Source organism: Asterias rubens, chromosome 13 (assembly GCF_902459465.1).
Source record: "Asterias rubens chromosome 13, eAstRub1.3, whole genome shotgun sequence".
Classification (NCBI taxonomy): Eukaryota; Metazoa; Echinodermata; class Asteroidea; order Forcipulatida; family Asteriidae; genus Asterias; species Asterias rubens.
This window is the reverse complement of record NC_047074.1, coordinates 13,365,198-13,387,004: the sequence shown is the minus strand read 5'-3', so window position 1 is coordinate 13,387,004 and position 21,807 is coordinate 13,365,198. Positions and strand designations below refer to the sequence as shown.

Genomic DNA, 21,807 nt, shown 5'->3' with positions numbered 1-21,807 from the left:
AACCTTTCATCTAATTCTTTACAATCTCAACCATAAAGCACTGAAGATTAAACATGACATTCATTATGGAACGGAAGGGAATTGTTGACAACAAAGGTTTGGGGTTCGTGTGCTTCAACTTTTGAAGAAACTCTATAAACGTTTGCTTCAAAGTTTCTGGCTTGGGAAACAGACTAGTTTGGCCCATGGAGGAAGGCATGTTTAGGTCTGGGCCCTTATATGAAAAACTGACAACAAGTTGGTTCCGGTGTGGAAGGAGATTCTGTCCCAAATATGGCGAACTGTGCGTACAAACTTATGGTGGCTTTAAAGGGACATCGCAAATATATATTGACGCCAATATTGACGCCAATATTTGCGACTTTTACCCCAAGTTGCAAATATTGACGCCAATATTGACGCCAATATTCACGACTTGGCCCAAAGTCGCAAATATTGACGCCAATATTGACGCCAATATTCACGACATGGGCCCTATGTCGCAAATATTGACGCCAATATTGACGCCAATATTCACAACATGGGTCAAATATTGACGCAAATATTGACGCCAATATTGACGCCAATATTCACGACATGGGCCCTATGTCGCAAATATTGACGCCAATATTGACGCCAATATTTACGACATAGCCTCAAGTTGCAAATATTGACGCCAATATTCACGACATGACCTAAGTCGCGAATATTGACGCCAATATTGGCGCCAATATTTACGACATTGCCTCCAAGTCGCAAATATTGACGCCAATATTGACGCCAATATTCACGACATGGGCCCCAAGTCGCAAATATTTACGCCAATATTCACGACATGGGCCCCAAGTCGCAAACCCGCTCAGGCGTAAATATTCATTGTTTTTTTAGCAACCTAGGTAGCTGGGTGGGCAAGAAAATAGTCTGGCGCACTGGTCCCGATCTCGCTCGCGCGCTCTGACTCCCCAAGTTGCTTTAAAAAAAATTCACGCCTGAGTGGGTTTGCGACTTGGGCTATGTCGTGAATATTGGCGTCAATATTGGCGTCAATATTTGCGACGTGTAGCCCATGTCGTGAATATTGGCGTGAATATTGGCGTCAATATTTGCGACATAGGGCCCATGTCGTGAATATTGGCGTCAATATTGGCGTCAATATTTGCGACATAGGGCCCATGTCGTGAATTTTGGCGTCAATATTGGCATCAATATTTGCGACATTTGACCCATGTTGTGAATATTGGCGTCAATATTGGCGTCAATATTTGCGACATAGGGCCCATGTCGTGAATATTGGCGTCAATATTGGCGTCAATATTTGCGACTTTGGGCCAAGTCGTGAATATTGGCGTGAATATTGGCGTCAATATTTGCGACTTTGGGCCAAGTCGTGAATATTGGCGTGAATATTGGCGTCAAAGATCACACTGATGACTCGGGCTATGGTTCCCGGTGATTCTTTTCCACAGAGGAACAAAAGCAGAAAAGGTCACAAAAAATAGACCCGCGGTGTCGTGCCAACAAAAATTCCGCTCATTAGCATAATGTGATTTGATTGTTCATGCGTCCATGACGTCACATTTTTTAAAATGAGTCTTGCCAATTAAGCGTGCATCCATTATTCATTCATTTATTCTTCATCATCGGAGGTGGTGGACAAATTCGCCTTAAAAAATCGCCCATGAAACGGGCCTCTAACCTGGCTAATTTTTCAACCTTTCATCTAATTCTTTACAATCTCAACCATAAAGCACTGAAGATTAAACATGACATTCATTATGGAACGGAAGGGAATTGTTGACAACAAAGCCTTGGGGTTCGTGTGCTTCAACTTTTGAAGAAACTCTATAAACGTTTGCTTCAAAGTTTCTGGCTTGGGAAACAGACTAGTTTGGCCCATGGAGGAAGGCATGTTTAGGTCTGGGCCCTTATATGAAAAACTGACAACAAGTTGGTTCCGGTGTGGAAGGAGATTCTGTCCCAAATATGGCGAACTGTGCGTACAAACTTATGGTGGCTTTAAAGGGACATCGCAAATATATATTGACGCCAATATTGACGCCAATATTTGCGACTTTTACCCCAAGTTGCAAATATTGACGCCAATATTGACGCCAATATTCACGACTTGGCCCAAAGTCGCAAATATTGACGCCAATATTGACGCCAATATTCACGACATGGGCCCTATGTCGCAAATATTGACGCCAATATTGACGCCAATATTCACAACATGGGTCAAATATTGACGCAAATATTGACGCCAATATTGACGCCAATATTCACGACATGGGCCCTATGTCGCAAATATTGACGCCAATATTGACGCCAATATTTACGACATAGCCTCAAGTTGCAAATATTGACGCCAATATTGACGCCAATATTCACGACATGACCTAAGTCGCGAATATTGACGCCAATATTGGCGCCAATATTTACGACATTGCCTCCAAGTCGCAAATATTGACGCCAATATTGACGCCAATATTCACGACATGGGCCCCAAGTCGCAAATATTTACGCCAACATTCACGACATGGGCCCCAAGTCGCAAACCCGCTCAGGCGTGAATATTCATTGTTTTTTTAGCAACCTAGGTAGCTGGGTGGGCAAGAAAATAGTCTGGCGCACTGGTCCCGATCTCGCTCGCGCGCTCTGACTCCCCAAGTTGCTTTAAAAAAAATTCACGCCTGAGTGGGTTTGCGACTTGGGCTATGTCGTGAATATTGGCGTCAATATTGGCGTCAATATTTGCGACGTGTAGCCCATGTCGTGAATATTGGCGTGAATATTGGCGTCAATATTTGCGACATAGGGCCCATGTCGTGAATATTGGCGTCAATTGGCGTCAATATTTGCGACATAGGGCCCATGTCGTGAATTTTGGCGTCAATATTGGCATCAATATTTGCGACATTTGACCCATGTTGTGAATATTGGCGTCAATATTGGCGTCAATATTTGCGACATAGGGCCCATGTCGTGAATATTGGCGTCAATATTGGCGTCAATATTTGCGACTTTGGGCCAAGTCGTGAATATTGGCGTCAATATTGGCGTCAATATTTGCGACTTTGGGCCAAGTCGTGAATATTGGCGTCAATATTGGCGTCAATATTTGCAACTTGGGGTAAAAGTCGCAAATATTGGCGTCAATATTGGCGTCAATATATATTTGCGATGTCCCTTTAAAGCCACCATACAAACTTCTTCCTGGCACCCTCTTTTGAACTCCTTTAATTATTACCCCATGTTGCGAATTTCCGTATGAGACTGAATCTCCGGGGAACATATTTTTTCCCCGTAATAATGGCCCGGATAATAAGACACCCAGATGGAAAGCACACGTGTTTTTTGCGGGTGTTACTTTCTGAAGTGAATTATAGCACATTATTCTGAAAGAAATATGAAATGTAGTTGTTCAAAAATGTGATTGGTTTTCAAGCAGCTTTTTTAGAGACTTGAGAGTTGAGTATTAACTTTGTTTAGCCATCCTTTTAAAGTTTTTGGCGGACCACCGCATGTTCTGCCGCCACCACTCGATGAACTTTGGCCAACACAAAGTACGTGACCCGAAATCCGAAATCCTGAAAAAAAGAAGTTATGCAAGTCTGAATCAGCGTTATAAAAGCTGCCTGTTATTCAACAAGATGTTGTTATATATTTCGTGTCCCGAAACGTTACGTGAGGTGCTTAGGCATGAGAGGGATAAACCTCTCACGAATTGTTGCAGTTGGGTTAGCGGGATTGTGCCTGACGACGGTGAGACGTTGTTTCCAGTCCGGTTCAGGATCATTTTGTGGGTGAGTAGAGCCTACGGTACGTGTTGCATCATGGAGCAATATGGTTGCATGCTGTGTATTTTAAATTTGGAAGGAAAATGCACCGTGAAACTGCGTCAAGGGCAAGAATAACAACGGACCTCTGGGATAACTTTCCGTATGGCGCCACCACTTTTTCACTCATTTTTACAAAAAGAGATTGGATAACTTTCCGTATGGAGCCACCACTTTTTCACTCATTTTTACAAAAAGGGATATATCAATCAGGTAAATTAGATACTATATGATTTTATTTCGAATGAAAAAGTGGTGGCGCCATACGGAAACTTTTCCGTGACGTTAGATAAGAATATTGAGAAAAAAAAAAAAAAAAAAAAAGAAACTCAAATATTAATCAAATTAAAAAAACAAAATGTAATTTTCTTTTGTTAAAACCAAACAATAATTAAATTGAAATAGTTGAATTTGTTCAAGGTAACTATAGACCCATTTTAATTATTACCTTCTAAATTTACAAATTTTACTGAAAAAAAAAAATGTCACCTTTTCATTAAAATATGAAATAAAATCTTGCTTTTATACTGTATCAGCTCACATCTGTTTTTGTTTGGGGGGGGGGGTGTAAAGTGGAAGAGTGAAAGTGGTGCCATATAATAAAAACAATTCTGGAACTTTTTTTTTTTAAATTAATCAACAATCTGGTTAATTATTGTTTACAATAATTAATGCATATTGATTGGCATGCTGAATTTCTTGTTTTTCACATTCCTAATAGGGACACCGCCAATATAGGGCTAGAAATATGTAGATAGCTCAGTTGGTAGAGTGCCGGCACGTTAATCCAGGGGGCGTTGGTTCGAATCCCACTCTAGTCAATTCTTTGTTCAACCCCAAAAATCCTTTTAATTTGCTAACTAAGATTAAGAAATTAAGAAAATGAGTTGTAGGATGGGGACGCCAAGTCATGGATTTCTTAAAGGCAGTGGACACTATTGTTTAATGTCAAAGATTAGCCGTCACAGTTGGTGTATCTCAACATATGCATAAAATAACTAACCTGTGAAAATTTGAGCTCAATCTGTCATCAAAGTTGCGAGATAATAATTAAAGAAGAAAACACCCTAGTCACATGAAGTTGTGTGCGTTTAGATGGTTGATTTCGAGACCGCAAGTTCTAAATCTGAGGTCTCGAAATCAAGTTTGTTGTAAATGACTTCTTTCTCGAAAACTATGGCACTTCAGAGGGACCCGTTTCTCACAATGTTTTATACCAACAACCTCTCCCCATTACTCGTCACCAAGAAAGGTTTTATGCTAATAATTATTTTGAGTAACTACCAATAGTGTCCACTGCCATTAAACAATTTCTCTCCTGCTGCTTTCTTCAAGTAGCCTTACATTGTACAGTAACTTTGTATCAACAAATCTCTAGTCTAGATAAAAAATATACTTTGATCTTATATCTTAAAAAGTAGAACATTCCCTCTCCCACCCCTGATAAAAAAATACACAAAAAAGATACACAATCTTGTTATTTTAAACATTTATTTATTACACAGATGTCTAAATTTATAGTAGTTTTGCTGTTTATATACATGTCAAAGAGAGCTTCCACAGAGTTTGTCAAGTTGTTGAATTTAGCAGGAAAAGGCAAAAGTTATAACCACCAAATGTTCATTCATTTTTTCAGCCATTCAGCAGACCCAGTCATGTCTTGTTCAACGTCGGTGAAGAAAGCGCGCAGTGAGTCTCTATGGGGCCTTTTCACTGGTGACTCATTGAGTATGCCGGTCCATTGGTACTACGACCCAGACGACATCAAGCAAGATTACGGGCAGTGGCTGAAAGGATTTGTCGCCCCCAAGTCAAAACATCCCTCAAGTATTCTAACCATCTCCGCTGTCGGTAAGATCAATTGAACCCTTTGTGACATTACATTGTTACTCATGTTACATTTACTGGAATGTAACATTTATTCAAAGTTATGTTACACCCTTAAGTTAATAATAATAATAATAATAATACTAATAATAATAAACGGCATTTTAATTATGCTCTACTTAGAAAACTAAATGTGAAATTCCATTTTTGGTATTGTCAGTGTTAAATGAATTACCTCATAAATATCAAAAACTTGTAGACTGTTAAATTATCAAAAAACAATCTACAATTATAGCATAAAATAAGTAAAACAATTTTTAGATACTTGAAACACAGATTTTGGCGATCTGAAACAGCACAAAACTATTCTATAAACTGAAATAATTGCACAAAATATTTTAAGAAATTAAATTAATGAATTTCTGTTGTTATTGTTCTTATTTTTCCAAAGGTGGCGCCGGACGTAATACATTCGGAGATCGTCCTGACACTGTGATTGGCTCAGTGATACTACACGATAAACTGAAATTCTGGCAGAGTAGGAGTAGATCAGTTCATTATCACCAAGGTAAGCAAGCTTAGCATGATCATTGCAAAGATTAGCAACAAATCTGGGGACTAGTCACAAACTGTCTGACCATTCAATACCACCCACTGTGGTTTGGAATGACCTCTCTGGTGTTTCTGATCAGCAGAGTGTGGGTTCGAATCCCCAGCCATGACACTTGTGTCCTCAAGCAAGACACTTAACCATTGCTTTGTCCTTCGGATGGGACGTAAAGCTGTTGGTCCCATGTGTTGTGTAATGCATGTAAAAGAATCCAGTGATGGGGTTCGCCCTGGTGTTCCTGGCTGGATTGGCTGCATATTGTGCCACATCACCTTGTAAATCATTACATGGTGCTAAGGATTAGGTCTCATAACTCAAACTTCGTCCCACTCCTTGCAGTAAAAATACCTGGCACTTTGTCTTTTATCAAAAGGCGCGTTATAAATACGGTTATTATTATTATCATTATTATCAATACGATATCCTGTGGTAAATATTGGTAGTTGGGCGAGAGGTTGTTATCAGCCGACGGATCTCGGGAATCTCTGGTGGTTAATGCATCTACAAAGTACACAGTCAACCCTCGTACTCTCTGACCATCAATATCATCCAATGGTTTCAAATGATAGATACACTACAATGTATGACAGCCAGTAATTTTTTATAGAATTGGTATTCACTGTATACCCCAAAGTTCTATGCACAGTTGTGACACGATACCAAACCCCTATATGTAGTACAATGATTTCAAATGATGGTTCAACCCACTGGAAAGTGTTACCAAAGTGAATGGGTTAAAAGTACAGTGTGGATATTTTCTTCTAAACTTGAATTAAAAATCTTTATTTTACCAGGCATGAAAGCAGGTGACAGCACTTTGAATGCATGCGTAGCTGGTCAAACCGCCCTCACACTATCCAGTTTATACAACGAAGAACCAACGATGGATGACAGTGCACTAAGCATGGTGCTAGCTGCTTATGTCAAGTTTATGACAACTCCAGGATCGCACAGCGATACCTACGCAGAGTCTTACCACAGGGAGTTCTTCAGGTAAGAATTAAATCTCACTGTTTTTGGTTTTGTAGACACTATTGGTAATTACTCATCACAATATGTTGGCATAAACAAAACATACTTGGTAAGGAGCAATGGAGACCAATACAAAATCGGTGTATAGTGGTAAAACTATAACTAATATAGCAGGTCACTGCCTCGGACTTGTTGAAGTTGCAATGAGCAGGCTGGTGCTATGGGCCCCTACTCGGGGGCACTGTCCCTGTGGCAGACCACAAACAATGTGGACACCTTGAGCCGGGACTCTGGACTGCGTCGGGAAGAGCTGCGTACAGCAATGGAGGACCAATGTGTTTGGAGGGCATGCATCCGAGATGCTCCGCATCGACTGAATAACTAAAATATAAGAAACAAATAGCGAGATGCATGAATGATAATAATAATAATAATAATAATAATAACACAGTACTTATAAGGCGCGCTTTTTCTGTGAAACATTCAAAGGCGCCGGTCTGAAAGGAAAAAAACCCAAGTTCATGAAAAGGCCTGCTGGAAAAGATATGTTTTAATTTGCTGCGTGAAGAGTGAGATGTTGTGTGTTTCTCTGATGCGAACGGGTAAGCTGTTCCAGAGCCGTGGGGCAATACAGGAAAAGGCCCTGTCCCCGTAGCTGGCTAAGCGGGTCCGAGGAACAAAGAGCTCGTTGCCTGATGACCTCGGACCTGGGCCCAATTTCATAGAGCTGCTAAGCACATAAAATTTGCTTAGCATCAAATTTCTTCCTTGATAAAAACAGGTTTACCAACCATATTTCCATGTGATTTTCAGGATAAGCAAACAAAAGCTGAATACCAGTAACAAGCACTATGACAAATGGAAATTTGGCTGGTAATCCTGTTTTTATCAAGGAAGAAATTTCATGCTAAGCAAATTTTCTATGAAATTGGGCCCTGGTCTTATATCAAAACCAAGAAGTTAAAATTTCATTGTTGTATTTCTCATCTGTGATATCTACAGGGATTGGTTGGAGGAAGGTTCCCCAGTGGAAGCGGAAGAAGTGTTGAAATTTGCCGATCAAAGAGATAAGCGGTTGCAGTCCGGTCACATTGACCATAATATTGACAGCATTGGAGCATTGATTATGCCGATACCTGTCATCATGCATTGTGCAAATATGAACAGCTCAGACGCAGTCAAGGTACTTGTACATTTTAATTGTTTTTATGAAAAAACAGAATTAGCTGTTTGCAAACTGCTTACCAACCATAAGGACCTATGGTATAAATGCAAAAAAAGGCCTGGAACTTCATGCCTGAAGGGGAACAGCAATTTCCCTCTAACAAGGGGCACTTCTGTGAAGAGAATGTAAATTTGTATTTGAACTTTGCTCTGGGCATCATTCTTCGAGGGTTGGTGTTCGTTTGCAAATGCTGATGCCAAAGATGAAATTGGTATTCGCTGTCATCTCGGTAAATTTGGATTGGAAAATATTGTGACTGATTTTTGTTGTTTTAATAAAGTAAACACTTTATTCAGCTGATACTTTCAAATCACGTAACTTTTATTGTATCTTTCTTTATAACTTTTCCTGAATCAGCATTGCGTTGACCAAAAACAATCTATAACCCTAACTTGTGTTATATCACAGTGCTTTCATAAGACTCTTGTATCGTTTCAGTACGCAGTAAGATTGGTTTCCTTGACCCATTGCTCAAGAAGTCTCATCCCATTCGTGGAGCTGTACTCCAATGTACTCCATAACGTCTTAAACGGAGCCAGTCTTAAAGATGAGGCCCAAAGAGCATTGGAGTCCTCCGTGCTAGGAGGAAGCTCTACGTGGAAAAGAGCTCAGAAGTATTCAAAGACAGCAGCCAAGTAAGTATCTAAATGAGAAAATAGAATAAGCTCATTGCAAATTGCTCACCAACCAACAGGATGTAATAAGCCTATTTGAGGGGGGGGGGGGCTGGTTGGGCCACAAGAAGATTTGATGCACAAAGGACAAAATCAAAGGTGGGAAGAGGGAGGAAAACTCTAATAATAAACTTAAGTATATAATATAATATAATGTTAAATTTGCATTGGGATAAAGAATACTAATTTTGTTTTTTACCCATACACCGATGTGTGTTAGCACTGTATACCGTAGTACTATCCCGAGTCCTGTGGAAAAAAACTTAAAGACACTGGATACTATTGGTAATTGTCAAAGACCAGTCTTCTCACTTGGTGTATCTCAACAAATGCATAAAATAACAAACCTGTGAAAATTTGAGCTTGATTGGTCGTCGGAGTTGTGAGATAACTATGAAAGAAAAAAACACCCTTGTCACACGAAGTTGTGTGCTTTCAGATGCTTGATTTCAAGACCTCAAATTCTAAACTTGAGGTCTCGAAATCAAATTCATGGAAAATTACTTCTTTCTCAAAAACTTTGTTACTTTAGAGGGAGCCGTTTCTCACAATGTTTTATACTTTCAACCTCTCCCCATTACTCACAATCAAGAAAGGTTTTATGCTGATAATTATTTTGAGTAATTACTAACAGTGTCCACTGCCTTTAAGGGTACAACTATTGTATATTAACTCATTTGAGAGAAGCCCTGGCTCTGAGAAGAACCGGTGTGGTCTTGTCTTCAGAAGAATGTATGAGCGGAGGGTTAGGGTTAGCGGAGCGGAGTATATTGTTCAAAATCTTGAGACCACACCGGATCTTAATCCCCTAACAGAGTTTTATACCTGGTTGTACCCAGTTTACAACTATAGTTCTTCTGATGATCTACAACACAGCATTTTCCCAATTTATTGTATGCCTGTAGCATTTTACTCTTTTACTGCCTTCTTTTATCTTCTGTGTGAATGGTAAATTTTTCAATCAAATATCAAACTAGGATGTAGCATTTTTCAACTTGACTTCAGTTTGTAACTTTGAACATCTGTGTCATGAATTACTCCTACGCTGATTGTCACTTTAATCTGTAGATATCCAATGGGGTCAGAGGGGAGACTACGAGTCTATCAGGAGGCTGTATCACACTTTGGATTAGCATGCTACATTAAAGGGGCAGTCACTTCACTCTTCTTTCTTGCACATGAGTTCCACGATAACTTTGAAGCAGGCGTTCTCACCAATACTAACTGTGGAGGTAAGTTATTGAAGATCCTTCTTTTGAATATGTTTCCTTTAAAGGGAATGTCAAACTCTTTGGTTTTAGTAACTGTTCGATTAATCCTATACAAATATAGATAGTAGATACATGTATTACAATAATCTGGCGATGTTTTTTAAGACCTTATGCACATGATGCATTTCAGTAGGGCGCCCTCACCTAGAGGTCAAAATGAGGTTGTTCATTGGCCAATCCTGTGCGCCACGCGTACAAATCAGTGAGTTTTGATTGTTTTTCACCGTTTTCCTCAAAGATGGCGGCTGGATGATGTCAATGCTTAGGTTGTTTGCCATTAATTTTTGAGTAGTTACCAAACAGGTACATTACCTTAAAATGCAATCTTGAAATTTGTTGGTGAAGTAACCTGAGATGTTCTTTTGTGTTTCTCTTTAATCAGGAGAGAATTGTCATCGCGGTGGTGCCCTCGGAGCTCTTCTGGGAGCAGAGGCAGGGCGTACAGGGAAAGACGTCCCTAAGGCATTCAAATCTGGCCTTCAAAGTTCACAAGACGTGATTCAGGATATCTTAGATGGTTGGAAATAAACTCATTAAGCAAAAATGTTTTTGTACAGTTCTTAAAAGAAAACTCCTCTAGCTATTAGTATTCTTAGAATATAATTTCCAATTTGAATGCGCAAGTTATTCGCTTGTATTTATATTGGTTGAAATCAAGTAAATAAACCACAAATGGCAATTTTGTTGCACATAGCCATTGTTATTTGGTTGTCTTTATATAATATTTTGGGAACTAAAAAACAAACTCTGGTGTTCCTAATCAACAGGGTGTGGGTTCGAGTCCTGGTCGTAGCACTTTTGTTCTTGAGTATGACACTTAATCAGTGCATTTATCAAAAAAAAAAGAATGGGATTGCATCGGTGTTCCTAATATGATTGGCTAGCATGCCTTGTTACATTGCACCTTGTTACATGGTGATAAAGGAACAAGTTGCCTTGGATCGGTCGAGTTGGTCTTTGAAAAGCGTTTGTAACCGTCTGTTATAAAATGCATATGACTAGAAAGATATTTTTAAAGTAGAATACAATGATCCACACAAGTATCACTCGAAATTGCGTGGTTTTCCTTTTACCCCATTGACAAAAACAGTCGGCCATTTATTGGAGTCAACTTTCTGACTCCCATAAATGGCCGACCGTGTTAGTTCGCAAAGCAAAAGGAAAACCACGCAATTTCGAGGCAAATGTGTGTATCATTGTACATGTATTCTACTTTTATAACATCTTTTCAACCATATGCATTTTATAACAAACGGAAACAAACACTTTTTAAAGACCAACTCGTCTGATCCAAGGCAACGTGTTCCTTTTAGTTAAGGAATAATTTGTACTTGGAAGCGCCTAGAGTGTTACTGAGTGTCGAATATGAGCGCTAAGTAAGAAGCCACTATTATTATTGATACTCCTAACATAACCAAAGTTGTACATTGTATTGATTCAAGAGAGTAAAAAAAACCAAAATAAACCTGATGTGACGCAATTTGGTACCTTGTTTGGATATAAGTAGAAGCAGTGTCATTTTCGTATGTCAACTATTATCATAAATATTGACATTTGTTTTGTGTAAATAAAGGATAATCAATATCAACTCAACAATATTGAGAAACAAAATAAAATAATGTTAAACGATTATACAATTTATGGTTTTCTGTAATGACAATACTGGTCTACCAGTCTTAGAAGAAAAATGAACAGTAAACTAATTTTGTGCGCATGTGTATTTATATTACCTCAATTGATTGGTCATCTTAATAAAATTTTACGAGACTGGAAAATAATAACTTTTTTTTGTCTTCTCAATATATACCGATCTTCAATTTGTTGGTTACTTTCCTGAGGTTTACTAGTATTATGCTTATCATAGTCTTAACATAATGAGGCATGGATACATGATGTAAAATGTATTATTTAAAATTCTATTATGATGTAAATTAAAGTGAACAAAATGGACACTTGGTTAAAAAATTACATTGGGTCTATTGCAAATTTGATTGTAAAGTGGATAATTATCTTTGTCACAGTCCTTTCAGAATCACTTGTTAAAACAAAAATCAAGTATTAAAAAATTACTTGTTTCCATGGTAAATATGTTAAGTACACTGTCCCTCATTGAATTCCTAGACCACGCCCACCCCTTCACCGGAGCGATGACGATAAAGTACTTGTACAAGTCTACTTATGACAGCCAATTATCACGGGTACCAGTATGCAAATGTTTTCGCGTAGAGAGTCCATGGCGTGCGGATACCAGTGGACTGTTGCTATGGTCACATTAAGGTGTTTGCTTGTCACTACGTGCAGTAAATAACTACACGAAACGACCCCGTTATATCAATCACATCGCAAAGTTGATCGCCATTTTGTGTTCAGAACGCATCGCCCGCCGTTTGGTTGTTAGAGGTACAACGTCTCACGTCAACATAAACAGACACATGAAGGTACACGAAGAAGAGTTTCTAACTTCATAATTTAGACAGATTTACCTCTGCAAATTCCACCAACTAAAAAGAAGTGAATTCAACTTGGTTATCGTTACGTTTTTATACGCAACATAAAAATCGTTCTTCTGCTGTTTTGATTTGATCTCCAATTCCGTCAAGATGAGTGTAGCAAAGGGAACCAGGAGCCACACGAAACCCATAATTGCAGATGCTTTCACAGTTAAATCACAAATGAAAAATGCACAAGTTATCAGCCCGAAGAAAGCTGGTGCTTTCGTTCAATCTCCGGGAAAGCCGACAGAATTCAGGAAGTTCTACGAAAGAGGAGACTTCCCAATCGCTCTCGAGCATGATACAAAAGGCAACAAGATCGCATGGAAGGTAACGATCCCCTTTATTCATCACTTTACGCAGAGACTAAAGTTTGCATTTTATCGACTAAATATTCAAGGTTTAGAAATTAATTGGGATGTCTTCAATTCAAACTGCTTCTTTTTTATACTTTTCTTAACTTTGTTTTGATTTTGAAACTTTACACCAAAATCAACACAAATTTGAAAGTTGCAAATTCCTGAATCATCATGATGATCAGTGTTGCACAAAAAACATGACAATTACCGATTTCAATGTGTCCAGAATGCAGACTATACTATACCAATCTACTACTAGCCACAGTTTCAGTCTAAACAATTGTTCTAACATTGTCTATTGTTTTTCTTTACATTTTTTAGATAACTTCAACATATTCAATCCATTTCTTCTTTTCCCCTTTTGTTTCATCCAGGTGGAGATAGACAAGCTCGACTACCATCACTACCTTCCCATGTTCTTCGATGGACTCAAGGAAACAGCTCACCCCTACGAGTTCTTCGCTCGGCAAGGTGTTCACGACATGCTGGAGCACGGCGGCTCAAACAAAATCCTTCCAGTTATCCCTCAGTTAATCATCCCCATCAAGGAAGCCCTAAATCTGCGGAATCCCAAAGTTCTCTGTACGACGCTGAAGGTCCTTCAACACTTGGTTGTATCGGCCGACATGGTCGGAGAGGCGCTCGTTCCGTACTACCGACAAATCCTTCCTATCCTCAACACCTTCAAGGCACAGAACCTGAACATCGGAGACGGCATCGACTACGGACAGCAGAAGAGGGAGAATGTCGGAGATCTTATTCAGGAAACGTTAGAAGCGTTTGAGAAACACGGTGGCGACGATGCATTCATTAACATTAAATATATGGTGCCAACCTTTGAATCATCAGTTCTCAATTAAATGTATGTAAAAATGTTTATTAACTGAATTTTGGCAGCAAACAATCCAGTTTAAAAAAGGCATCAAAGTTGTACTGGTAGTGCAAAGAAAAATTTGTAAATATTATTGACATCACCTTCATTTTGAAGAACAAAAGTTTGTTTGTTGCCAAACATCGAAATATTGTCACCAATCAACACTGATCCATAACTGTGATTATTTTTCATCGACTGGTGTGTTCCTTTTACCCAAGAAGAAACTGCTGGTTTAGTTTTGGGTCCAGGAAGTTTCGTAAAGAAGAATTTGTAACAATGTTTGAATGGTGGTTACACTCAAGGAATAAGTAACTATGTCAGTAAAATAAATTATTAAAATCTTCTCGAATGAAAAAGAAATGAATTGGGAGCAAATAATCTAGTTGAGAACATTCATTCCTTAAGTTTTCTTAGTTCAAACAAAAAAATGGAATTGATCTGTGCGAGTATTGCTAAATACAGCTGTTTTATTGCCCCAAAACAGCACAAAACTTAAATCTTGGACGTTTGTTAAGTTTATACGGCAGTTTGAAAAGAAAAGTCAATTTTGAAAATCAGTCTGGAATTTTTATACAACAAATAATTTTTTTGGAATTCCGTCCATAATTTTGATTTTAAATAAATTCTTTATTAATATGCATTGTTTTCTTCCAAATGAGCCGTCCATTTATAAAAACCAAACCAAAAATAAGAAAAGCAAAGTGCTAAAATGAGTCTAAATTGGAAAGTTCTGAATAATATAGAAACTTCTATCTTAAATTGCAGTTTGTAATTACCTTAGAACTATGACTTCACTTTCATACAGGGTACACTTGTGGTTATTTCTCAAAACTGAATGATCTTAAAAACTTGGTAAAGAGCACTGGAGAGCTGGTGATGTTATAACATATTATTAGAAATAATATCCTTTGAGGTAATTATGGTTTTAGAGCTTGAAAGAGGTAATTTGTCACAAACAAATTTGAATCTTCTTAAAAGGCTGCAGGCATGAAGCATTCGAAAGCACCCAATTCTTAATGTATGCACCAATGGCGTTTTTTATTTCATTATTTTCTTGCAATGACCAATTGAGCCCAAATTTTCAAAAGCTTGTTATTTTATTGTCAGAGAAACACCAAGTGATGAGAAAATTACCAAAGGTTTACCCTGCCTGTAAACATTATCACTTTTTTTTTTGGGGGGGGGGGTGTTGTCATCTGTTGTTTTTTGTAACTATGTAAATTTTCACGACATAAAATTCTACCCGTAAAATACAATTGTTAAGAGATTGTAAGTTTGTTTTTACTTGTGGGGGATGGTCATGAACAATAGTGATGCACTTGCAAAACTATGGCATTTAATGTAAAAAATTGTAAATATTATTTCATATACTGCATAGTTATTTGTAACACATAATATGGTCAATGTAATGCTTTTTAAAACTTAACAACACAGGCCTGCAACTCCATCCTTGAAAGGGGCAATTTTATTTTGCAAAGGACACTTCCGTTGACAAGTCTTTGGGAAACTTCTGAAAGGGCACCAAGGCCAATGTTGGGGCAACAGGCTATGTGCCCTTCATGTAGTTCCAGGCCTCCGTTGAGTTAAACTAAGTCAATGTCAACCAACATTAAGAGAGATTGTCTACAAAAACTATGAGGAGACAACTATTTAGTGTTGTGTTGCTGTTTGGCACATTTATTCTAAAGACATAAAACTAATTGTTGGTTTCAAAGGTGTTCAAATTATAATAAAAATTGATGTATAAATGTTAAGAGGAGTTCTCTGTCTACGGGAATGTTTTTTTGAAATAAACTGGTATGGTTTACATGAACAAAAGTTTGTGATAGCAATTTGATTACTTTTTCAAGACATCTCTTAATTAAAAAAATAATTAAAATATTTTTTTTTAAGTCAAGCTTAAATAAAATTAATTGCAGTGAACAATTACTCTTTTACAGCATAGCAAAATGCTACACAAATTTATCAATTTTGTTGCTACTTAGAAATCACCATTTGCTACTCAGTATGAGCAATCAGCATGTTTTAGTCAAAATAATTTTAGTCTACATTATTTTTCTATGCAAAAGTGTTTGTACAATTTTGCTTTATACTCATCTTCAATTTTAAAAGTTCAATTACATTTTTAGATCGATTAAAGTGTATAAACTCACTTACACTATTGCGATCCAAGAAACAAAGAACTGCCCTTTTAGTGCAGCAACACCACTTCATGTATGCGTCAAAATGTCAGGCAAAATTAAAAAAAGATAATGACAAAAAAAAGGGCTAAATATGAGATTGACATTTCAAGTCCACATCTAGTACACTCGTCTTTGTTCTGCCCAAAATATTTTAAAATTTACCCAGTGAGTTTCCCTTGTGGTTTATTACTTGATAAAAGTCAAAGACTTGTAACACTATGTGGACTTATCCTTATCTACACAGTGTTGCAGAGTACACCTTGTACATGTAGGTCCTAATGTATTTTTTTCAATAAAGGAATGTCCACATAGTGTCAGCAACACAGAGCTGTTTAAGACACTGGACGCTATTGGTAATTGTCAAAGACCAGCCTTCCCATATGGTGTATCTTAACACATGCATACAATAACAAACCTGTGATAGTTTGAGCTCAATTGGTCGTCTAAGTTGAGAGATATGAATGAATTAAAAAAACACCCTTGTCACACCAAGTTGTGTGCTTTCAGATGCTTGATTTCGAGACCTCAAAATCTAACTCTGAGGTCTCAAAATCAAGTTCGTGGAAAATTAATTCTTTCTCAAAAACTACTTCAGAGGGAGCCGTTTCTAACAATGTTATATACATGTACATGTACATGTACTATACATGTACTATCAACAGCTCTCCATTACTCGTTACCAAGTAATTTTTTATGCTAAAAATTATTTTGAGTAATTACCAATACTGCCTTTAAGGTGAAGCTTCATTGATTATGTTGATAAGTCTTTTGGAACACATTGCACATTTGGAAACCTTATGGGGAGTTTATTGGCGACCCTACTGTATCCGAATGAAGTATCCCTTTGAAAAATGGTTTAAGCTGACGGCAAATTATTCTTCTCAGCCCATTGCAGCCAGCCGCCAGGAAAGTGCCTTGCCCTGGAAAACAAAAAAACAATGACATAATGATTATTTTCACATGCATCGATTTGAATAAAAACACAAAACTATCTACAGGTACTTGAAACATGCATACTTCTTTTGAAGGTGTTTTACAGGATTGGTAGAGCTGACCAAATAGTCATAGACAGTGGTCATGTTTTGTGTAATCAACCAAAACATGAAATAAACCTGTTACAATTTGGGCATAATCCTTGTGCGAGTCAGTAGAGAACAGTTAAAAACCTTAACACAATGTTGAGTATTTAAACACACTGTCCTTAACTTTGGTTGTCAAAACCGAAATAAGCTGTTGCATCTTAAAGGTTTTCGGATAACTATGCCAACAGTTTTCTTGTATATGAGTTTATTTCAGAGGGAAATATTTTACAGAAAAGAAAAAGCAGTTCTGTTATGAACTTCATTATCAGGCAGCTTTCAGACTGAAATAAAACATTGTTGTTGATCCTTACCAATCCGTTCTATTAATAATATACAGCCTTGTGCAACATATGTGCTACTCGGCTAAATCACAAGAACCATCTCTGCCCTCACAGGTACCCATTTACCCCTGGGTGATTAGACACGATTAGAGTCAAGTGTCTTGCTCAATGACACAAGGGTCGTGACAGGGATTCAAAAACACACCCTGATGACTCAGCAACCAGAACTTGAGTGCACTAAATCTTTTAAAGTAAAGTCAAAGAAACATTCAATTACTTGGTAAATCCTAGCTCTTTGGCAAGGTTGACTGCATTCAAGCTGCGTACTCCACTTCTGCAATGAAACACGATGTTGTCATCCGCCTCCTTGGGCCGAGGGCTCTTGTATTTCATCTCAAACTTTTCTTCAGGTAATCTCAAGGAGTCTGCCAATTCACCCACTGGAAGGGAACAGACAAACAACTTAGAAGAATATATATTTGATTTGCAAGGTAGAGTTTGTTCTTAGAGAACGAGAACTGTCTTTATTTATTCTACTACTGTGGAGTAAATTTATCGGATGTTCGGGAGACTTCTCAGTTCTGAAAAGTTCTGTCCTGCTTTTTAACTACTACCTGGGCGGAAGGTTTAGAAAATTGGCCGGGACTACTACTTTAGATTATAGGATCGTAATTAACTGCACTACCGCGGAGTCAGTTCTTGAATTGGTCTCAACGTTTTGTCTAGCTAACTTAGAAGAAATGATCCATCGTATGGCCATTTACAGAAGGGCTCAAATTTGTGTGGAAAATCAACAAGACTGCAGGGCTTTTTGCTCAAAATATTACCTTGACCAGAATTTGGTATACAACCCAAATTGAAGTCGAAACAAATACCTACACCGCCTACCATTTTCTAATTGTCTTAACTTGAACAAGCACTATGACATGTAAGAGAAGATTTACCTCATTTATAATATGGGTATCATACCCATGTGTTGTGTTCTTTAATACTCAATAGAATTGAACGACTTTTAGTAAAGACTGAAAGTCAACATTTGAACAAAAACACAAGATCGTCAGACTTTGTCCAATTATGAGTTTCCTGGCCCGATATAAAACAAACAAAAAAACTGGCCTATGACCTGCAGTCCAGTGTTAGTTCTGAGCCCTGATTACAGTCAACCTTTATTTTAAGAGGTGCTGCTTATAAAGAACATTATGAAGTCCCAAATCGCATTTCTGCTTTGTGTGTCTTTGTTTTGCTGTCCTCTTATAACACCATGCGATACGGCGCGCTGCCCATGATAGCGAGGGTGGGAAATAATACATGCGAAGGTCTTGGAACCAAGACTAAGGATTGACTTACAAGGGATATGCGTTGAGCCGGTAATCTGCCCAAATTCAGCCAACTCTGCTGCTTCCCTCACATCAATCAGCTGAACGTCGCGACTTTCAATTCGCTTCACCAAACCCTCGTAAAATACATTGACGTCATCCTCCTCAAGGACTGAAGAGTCGCTGCTCCAGGCTCGGCAAAACTGGACTTGAGCTGTCAAAAAAAATGTGAATTAAAATTTTTTTTTGCAAAAAGTAGTTAAAGCCATTGGACCCTTTCGGTAAACAGTGTTGTCCAAGGCCCACACTTTGTGTACCACAACTTCTATATCAAATAACAAACCTGTGAAAATTTAGGCTCAATCCGTCATCGGAGTCGGGTGAAAACAACGGAAAATCCCACCCTTGTTTCCGCGCTTTTCGCCGTGTCATGACATGTGTTTAAAATAAATCCGTAATTCACGTTAACGAGAATTTATATTGTTTTGCTGTTTTCTCAAAAAGTAAAGCATTTCATGGGATTATATTTCAAGAGAAGTCTTTCACCATTGCCTTCTGTAAACCCTGTAAGTTATTTGTAAATCTGTGAACATTTTTTTTTTTTTCTGAACCGAAAGGGTCCAATGGCTTTAATGGCCTAACATTTCGACCCTAGCAGAGTCTTTCTCAAAGGCTAAATGACAACACAACAAATATGAACAGATACCCCCCCCCAAAAAAAAAGCATTACAAAAAGGTAGTACAGATACTTTCTAGTTCAACTGAAAGTGCTTTACTTCAGTTCCATGATCATTTTAGCTACACCCAGTCTTATCCAAACTTCCAACATACTGTGACTTAATCAGGCCATGTGCTTAAGCTTTTTGAAAAGTAGCCCACAATGGCCCAATTTCATAGAACTGCTAAGCATAGAACTGCTAAGCAGAAAAAGTAGCTAATAAGCACAACAAAATATGCTTACCAGAATAAGTTAGGAGGTTTCTTCCTCATTTTGTTTTCAATATATACATACATACATTTCACACATGTTGATTGAGACTGTTGTTGGAGAGGATTCTTGAAGATCAACCGGTGGAAAGATCTCACTTGATGAGAAGGAAGTCTGTGACTTGACTCACTGCTCAAGGAAGATGGAGTACATCTGCACATGGAGGTAAAAAAAATGTATTTAAAGGCAGTGGACACTATTGGTAATTACTCCAAATAATATTAGCATTAAACCTTTCTTGATTACGAGTAATGGGGAGAGGTTGATAGTATAAAACATTGTGAGAAACAGCTCCCTCTAAAGTGACGTAGTTTTCGAGAAAGAAATACTTTTCCACGAATTTGATTTAGGTCTCGAAATCAAGCATCTGAAAGCACTTCGTGTGACAAGGATGTTTTTTTAATTCATAGTTATCTCACAACTCCAACGACCGATCAAGCTCAAATTTTCACAGGTTTGTTCTTTTATGCATATGTTGAGATACACCAAGTGAGAAGACTGGTCTTTGACAATTACCAATAGTGTCCACTGTCTTTAATAGAAGTTAAATTTGCTTCTGGGATAAATAATAGTAATAATTTTGGGGTTTTACCCATGCGTTAGCACTGTCTACTCCATACTTTCCTGAGCTCTGTGAAAAAAATCAGTAGGCATTTCTCGGGTGTGATTCGAACCCACAACCTTTCAAATTCTAGAGCAGACGTCTTACCAACCAGACCACCGGGTAGCTAGATGCAGTTCAGATCCTATATTTTAGCAGAGGGTACCACACTGATTGAAGAGATGCAAATGTTGTGGGTTCGAATCCCACTTGTGTAATATATGCCTGTGATTTTTTTCACAGGACTCGGGAAAGTACTGAGTAACATCGGTGTATGAGTTGCGTAAACTAAAAAATAATCAGTATAGTTGACTTAAAATTTGTTAAACAAAATTTCTCACACCTGACTGAGGATGTAGTCAATCGATTGAGTAAATATAAAAAGTGTAAAATAAATAGTTGTCATAGGGGACCGGTCTGGACGATGGATATTTGGCTAAATCCTAAAATATTTTGTGAAAAATTTTTTTTAAAAATTGTGATTTCTCCTCTCCATCCTGTCTCTTCTCTCATCCAGTCTTCATGGTCTCCATCAATACACCGTAACACTCCTACCGACGGCTGCTCGGGAGGAGGGTTGCGCTATCGCAACTACCATGTGTCTACCTGTTATCTACGCTGGAAGGAATGGAAGAAAAGTCAGCGATCAATCAAATAATGCAATGAATGAACTCACCGGGATTCACACCTGTATTGTTGTAACAACCAAGGACAAATTATTATACCCCAAAATACACATCAATTTATATTTATAATTGCCTCAATTACTCATGTCATAATACAATAAAATATTTAACAATCCTAAGCTTCTTGGGTGGTTGATGGTGCTTCAGTCTTTTTATTTGTGCAGGCTAGGCTGCTTAATAAAGTTAACACACCAATTATTGCAATTAAATAGGATTTTGTTTCTAATCTAAGTTAATAAAACTACCTGACTTTTGCTTTTGCTGGGTTGTGATTTACTTATTTACTTTATGTTTTGTTCGCAATACTTACGCTAAACGTCGGCCAAATGTCAATCCAGCCCGACAGTTCAACACTGTTGCTGCAGTTAAAATTCGGTTGACAACGGTTGCCATAATTTAGTATGAAAATTATCTCGATTCTACTTCTCAGGGAGGCCCAAAACCAAAACAAAATAATGTTGACCTTTTGCCTCTCCCCTGTTTATTTTTAGCTCTCAAACTTCTCCTCAGTTTTGTGTACTTGTTATTGCGCTGCAACTTTTTTTTCAAGT

The 21,807-nt window shown here is 37.9% G+C and overlaps 3 protein-coding genes across 4 annotated transcripts; 2 read left to right on the top strand and 1 right to left on the bottom strand.

Annotated features, from left to right (window-relative positions):
* The first annotated feature begins 3,564 nt into the window (after positions 1-3,564).
* Positions 3,565-11,375, top strand: LOC117298367. 2 transcript variants are annotated; one of them, XM_033781591.1, is made up of 8 exons: positions 3,565-3,782; positions 5,452-5,666; positions 6,094-6,210; positions 7,047-7,245; positions 8,227-8,407; positions 8,888-9,084; positions 10,192-10,355; positions 10,777-11,375. In XM_033781591.1, the coding sequence occupies exons 1-8, from the start codon at positions 3,679-3,681 to the stop codon at positions 10,920-10,922; spliced, it is 1,323 nt and encodes a 440-aa protein (XP_033637482.1). In that variant the 5' UTR covers positions 3,565-3,678; the 3' UTR covers positions 10,923-11,375. The 2 variants fall into 2 exon arrangements, with proteins under 2 accessions (XP_033637482.1, XP_033637483.1); XM_033781592.1 differs by having other exon boundaries at positions 3,722-3,798.
* A 1,156-nt stretch (positions 11,376-12,531) lies between these two features.
* On the top strand, positions 12,532-15,225 carry LOC117298366 (parkin coregulated gene protein homolog). The gene is made up of 2 exons (XM_033781590.1): positions 12,532-13,216; positions 13,620-15,225. The coding sequence occupies exons 1-2, from the start codon at positions 12,995-12,997 to the stop codon at positions 14,103-14,105; spliced, it is 708 nt and encodes a 235-aa protein (XP_033637481.1). The 5' UTR covers positions 12,532-12,994; the 3' UTR covers positions 14,106-15,225.
* A 1,742-nt stretch (positions 15,226-16,967) lies between these two features.
* On the bottom strand, positions 16,968-21,806 carry LOC117298365 (thiosulfate sulfurtransferase/rhodanese-like domain-containing protein 3). Its single transcript, XM_033781589.1, has 5 exons — positions 21,567-21,806; positions 19,998-20,122; positions 19,013-19,195; positions 17,943-18,105; positions 16,968-17,222 (listed from the first exon to the last, which is right to left on the bottom strand). The coding sequence occupies exons 1-5, from the start codon at positions 21,647-21,649 to the stop codon at positions 17,159-17,161; spliced, it is 618 nt and encodes a 205-aa protein (XP_033637480.1). The 5' UTR covers positions 21,650-21,806; the 3' UTR covers positions 16,968-17,158.
* Between the last annotated feature and the right edge of the window lies 1 nt (position 21,807).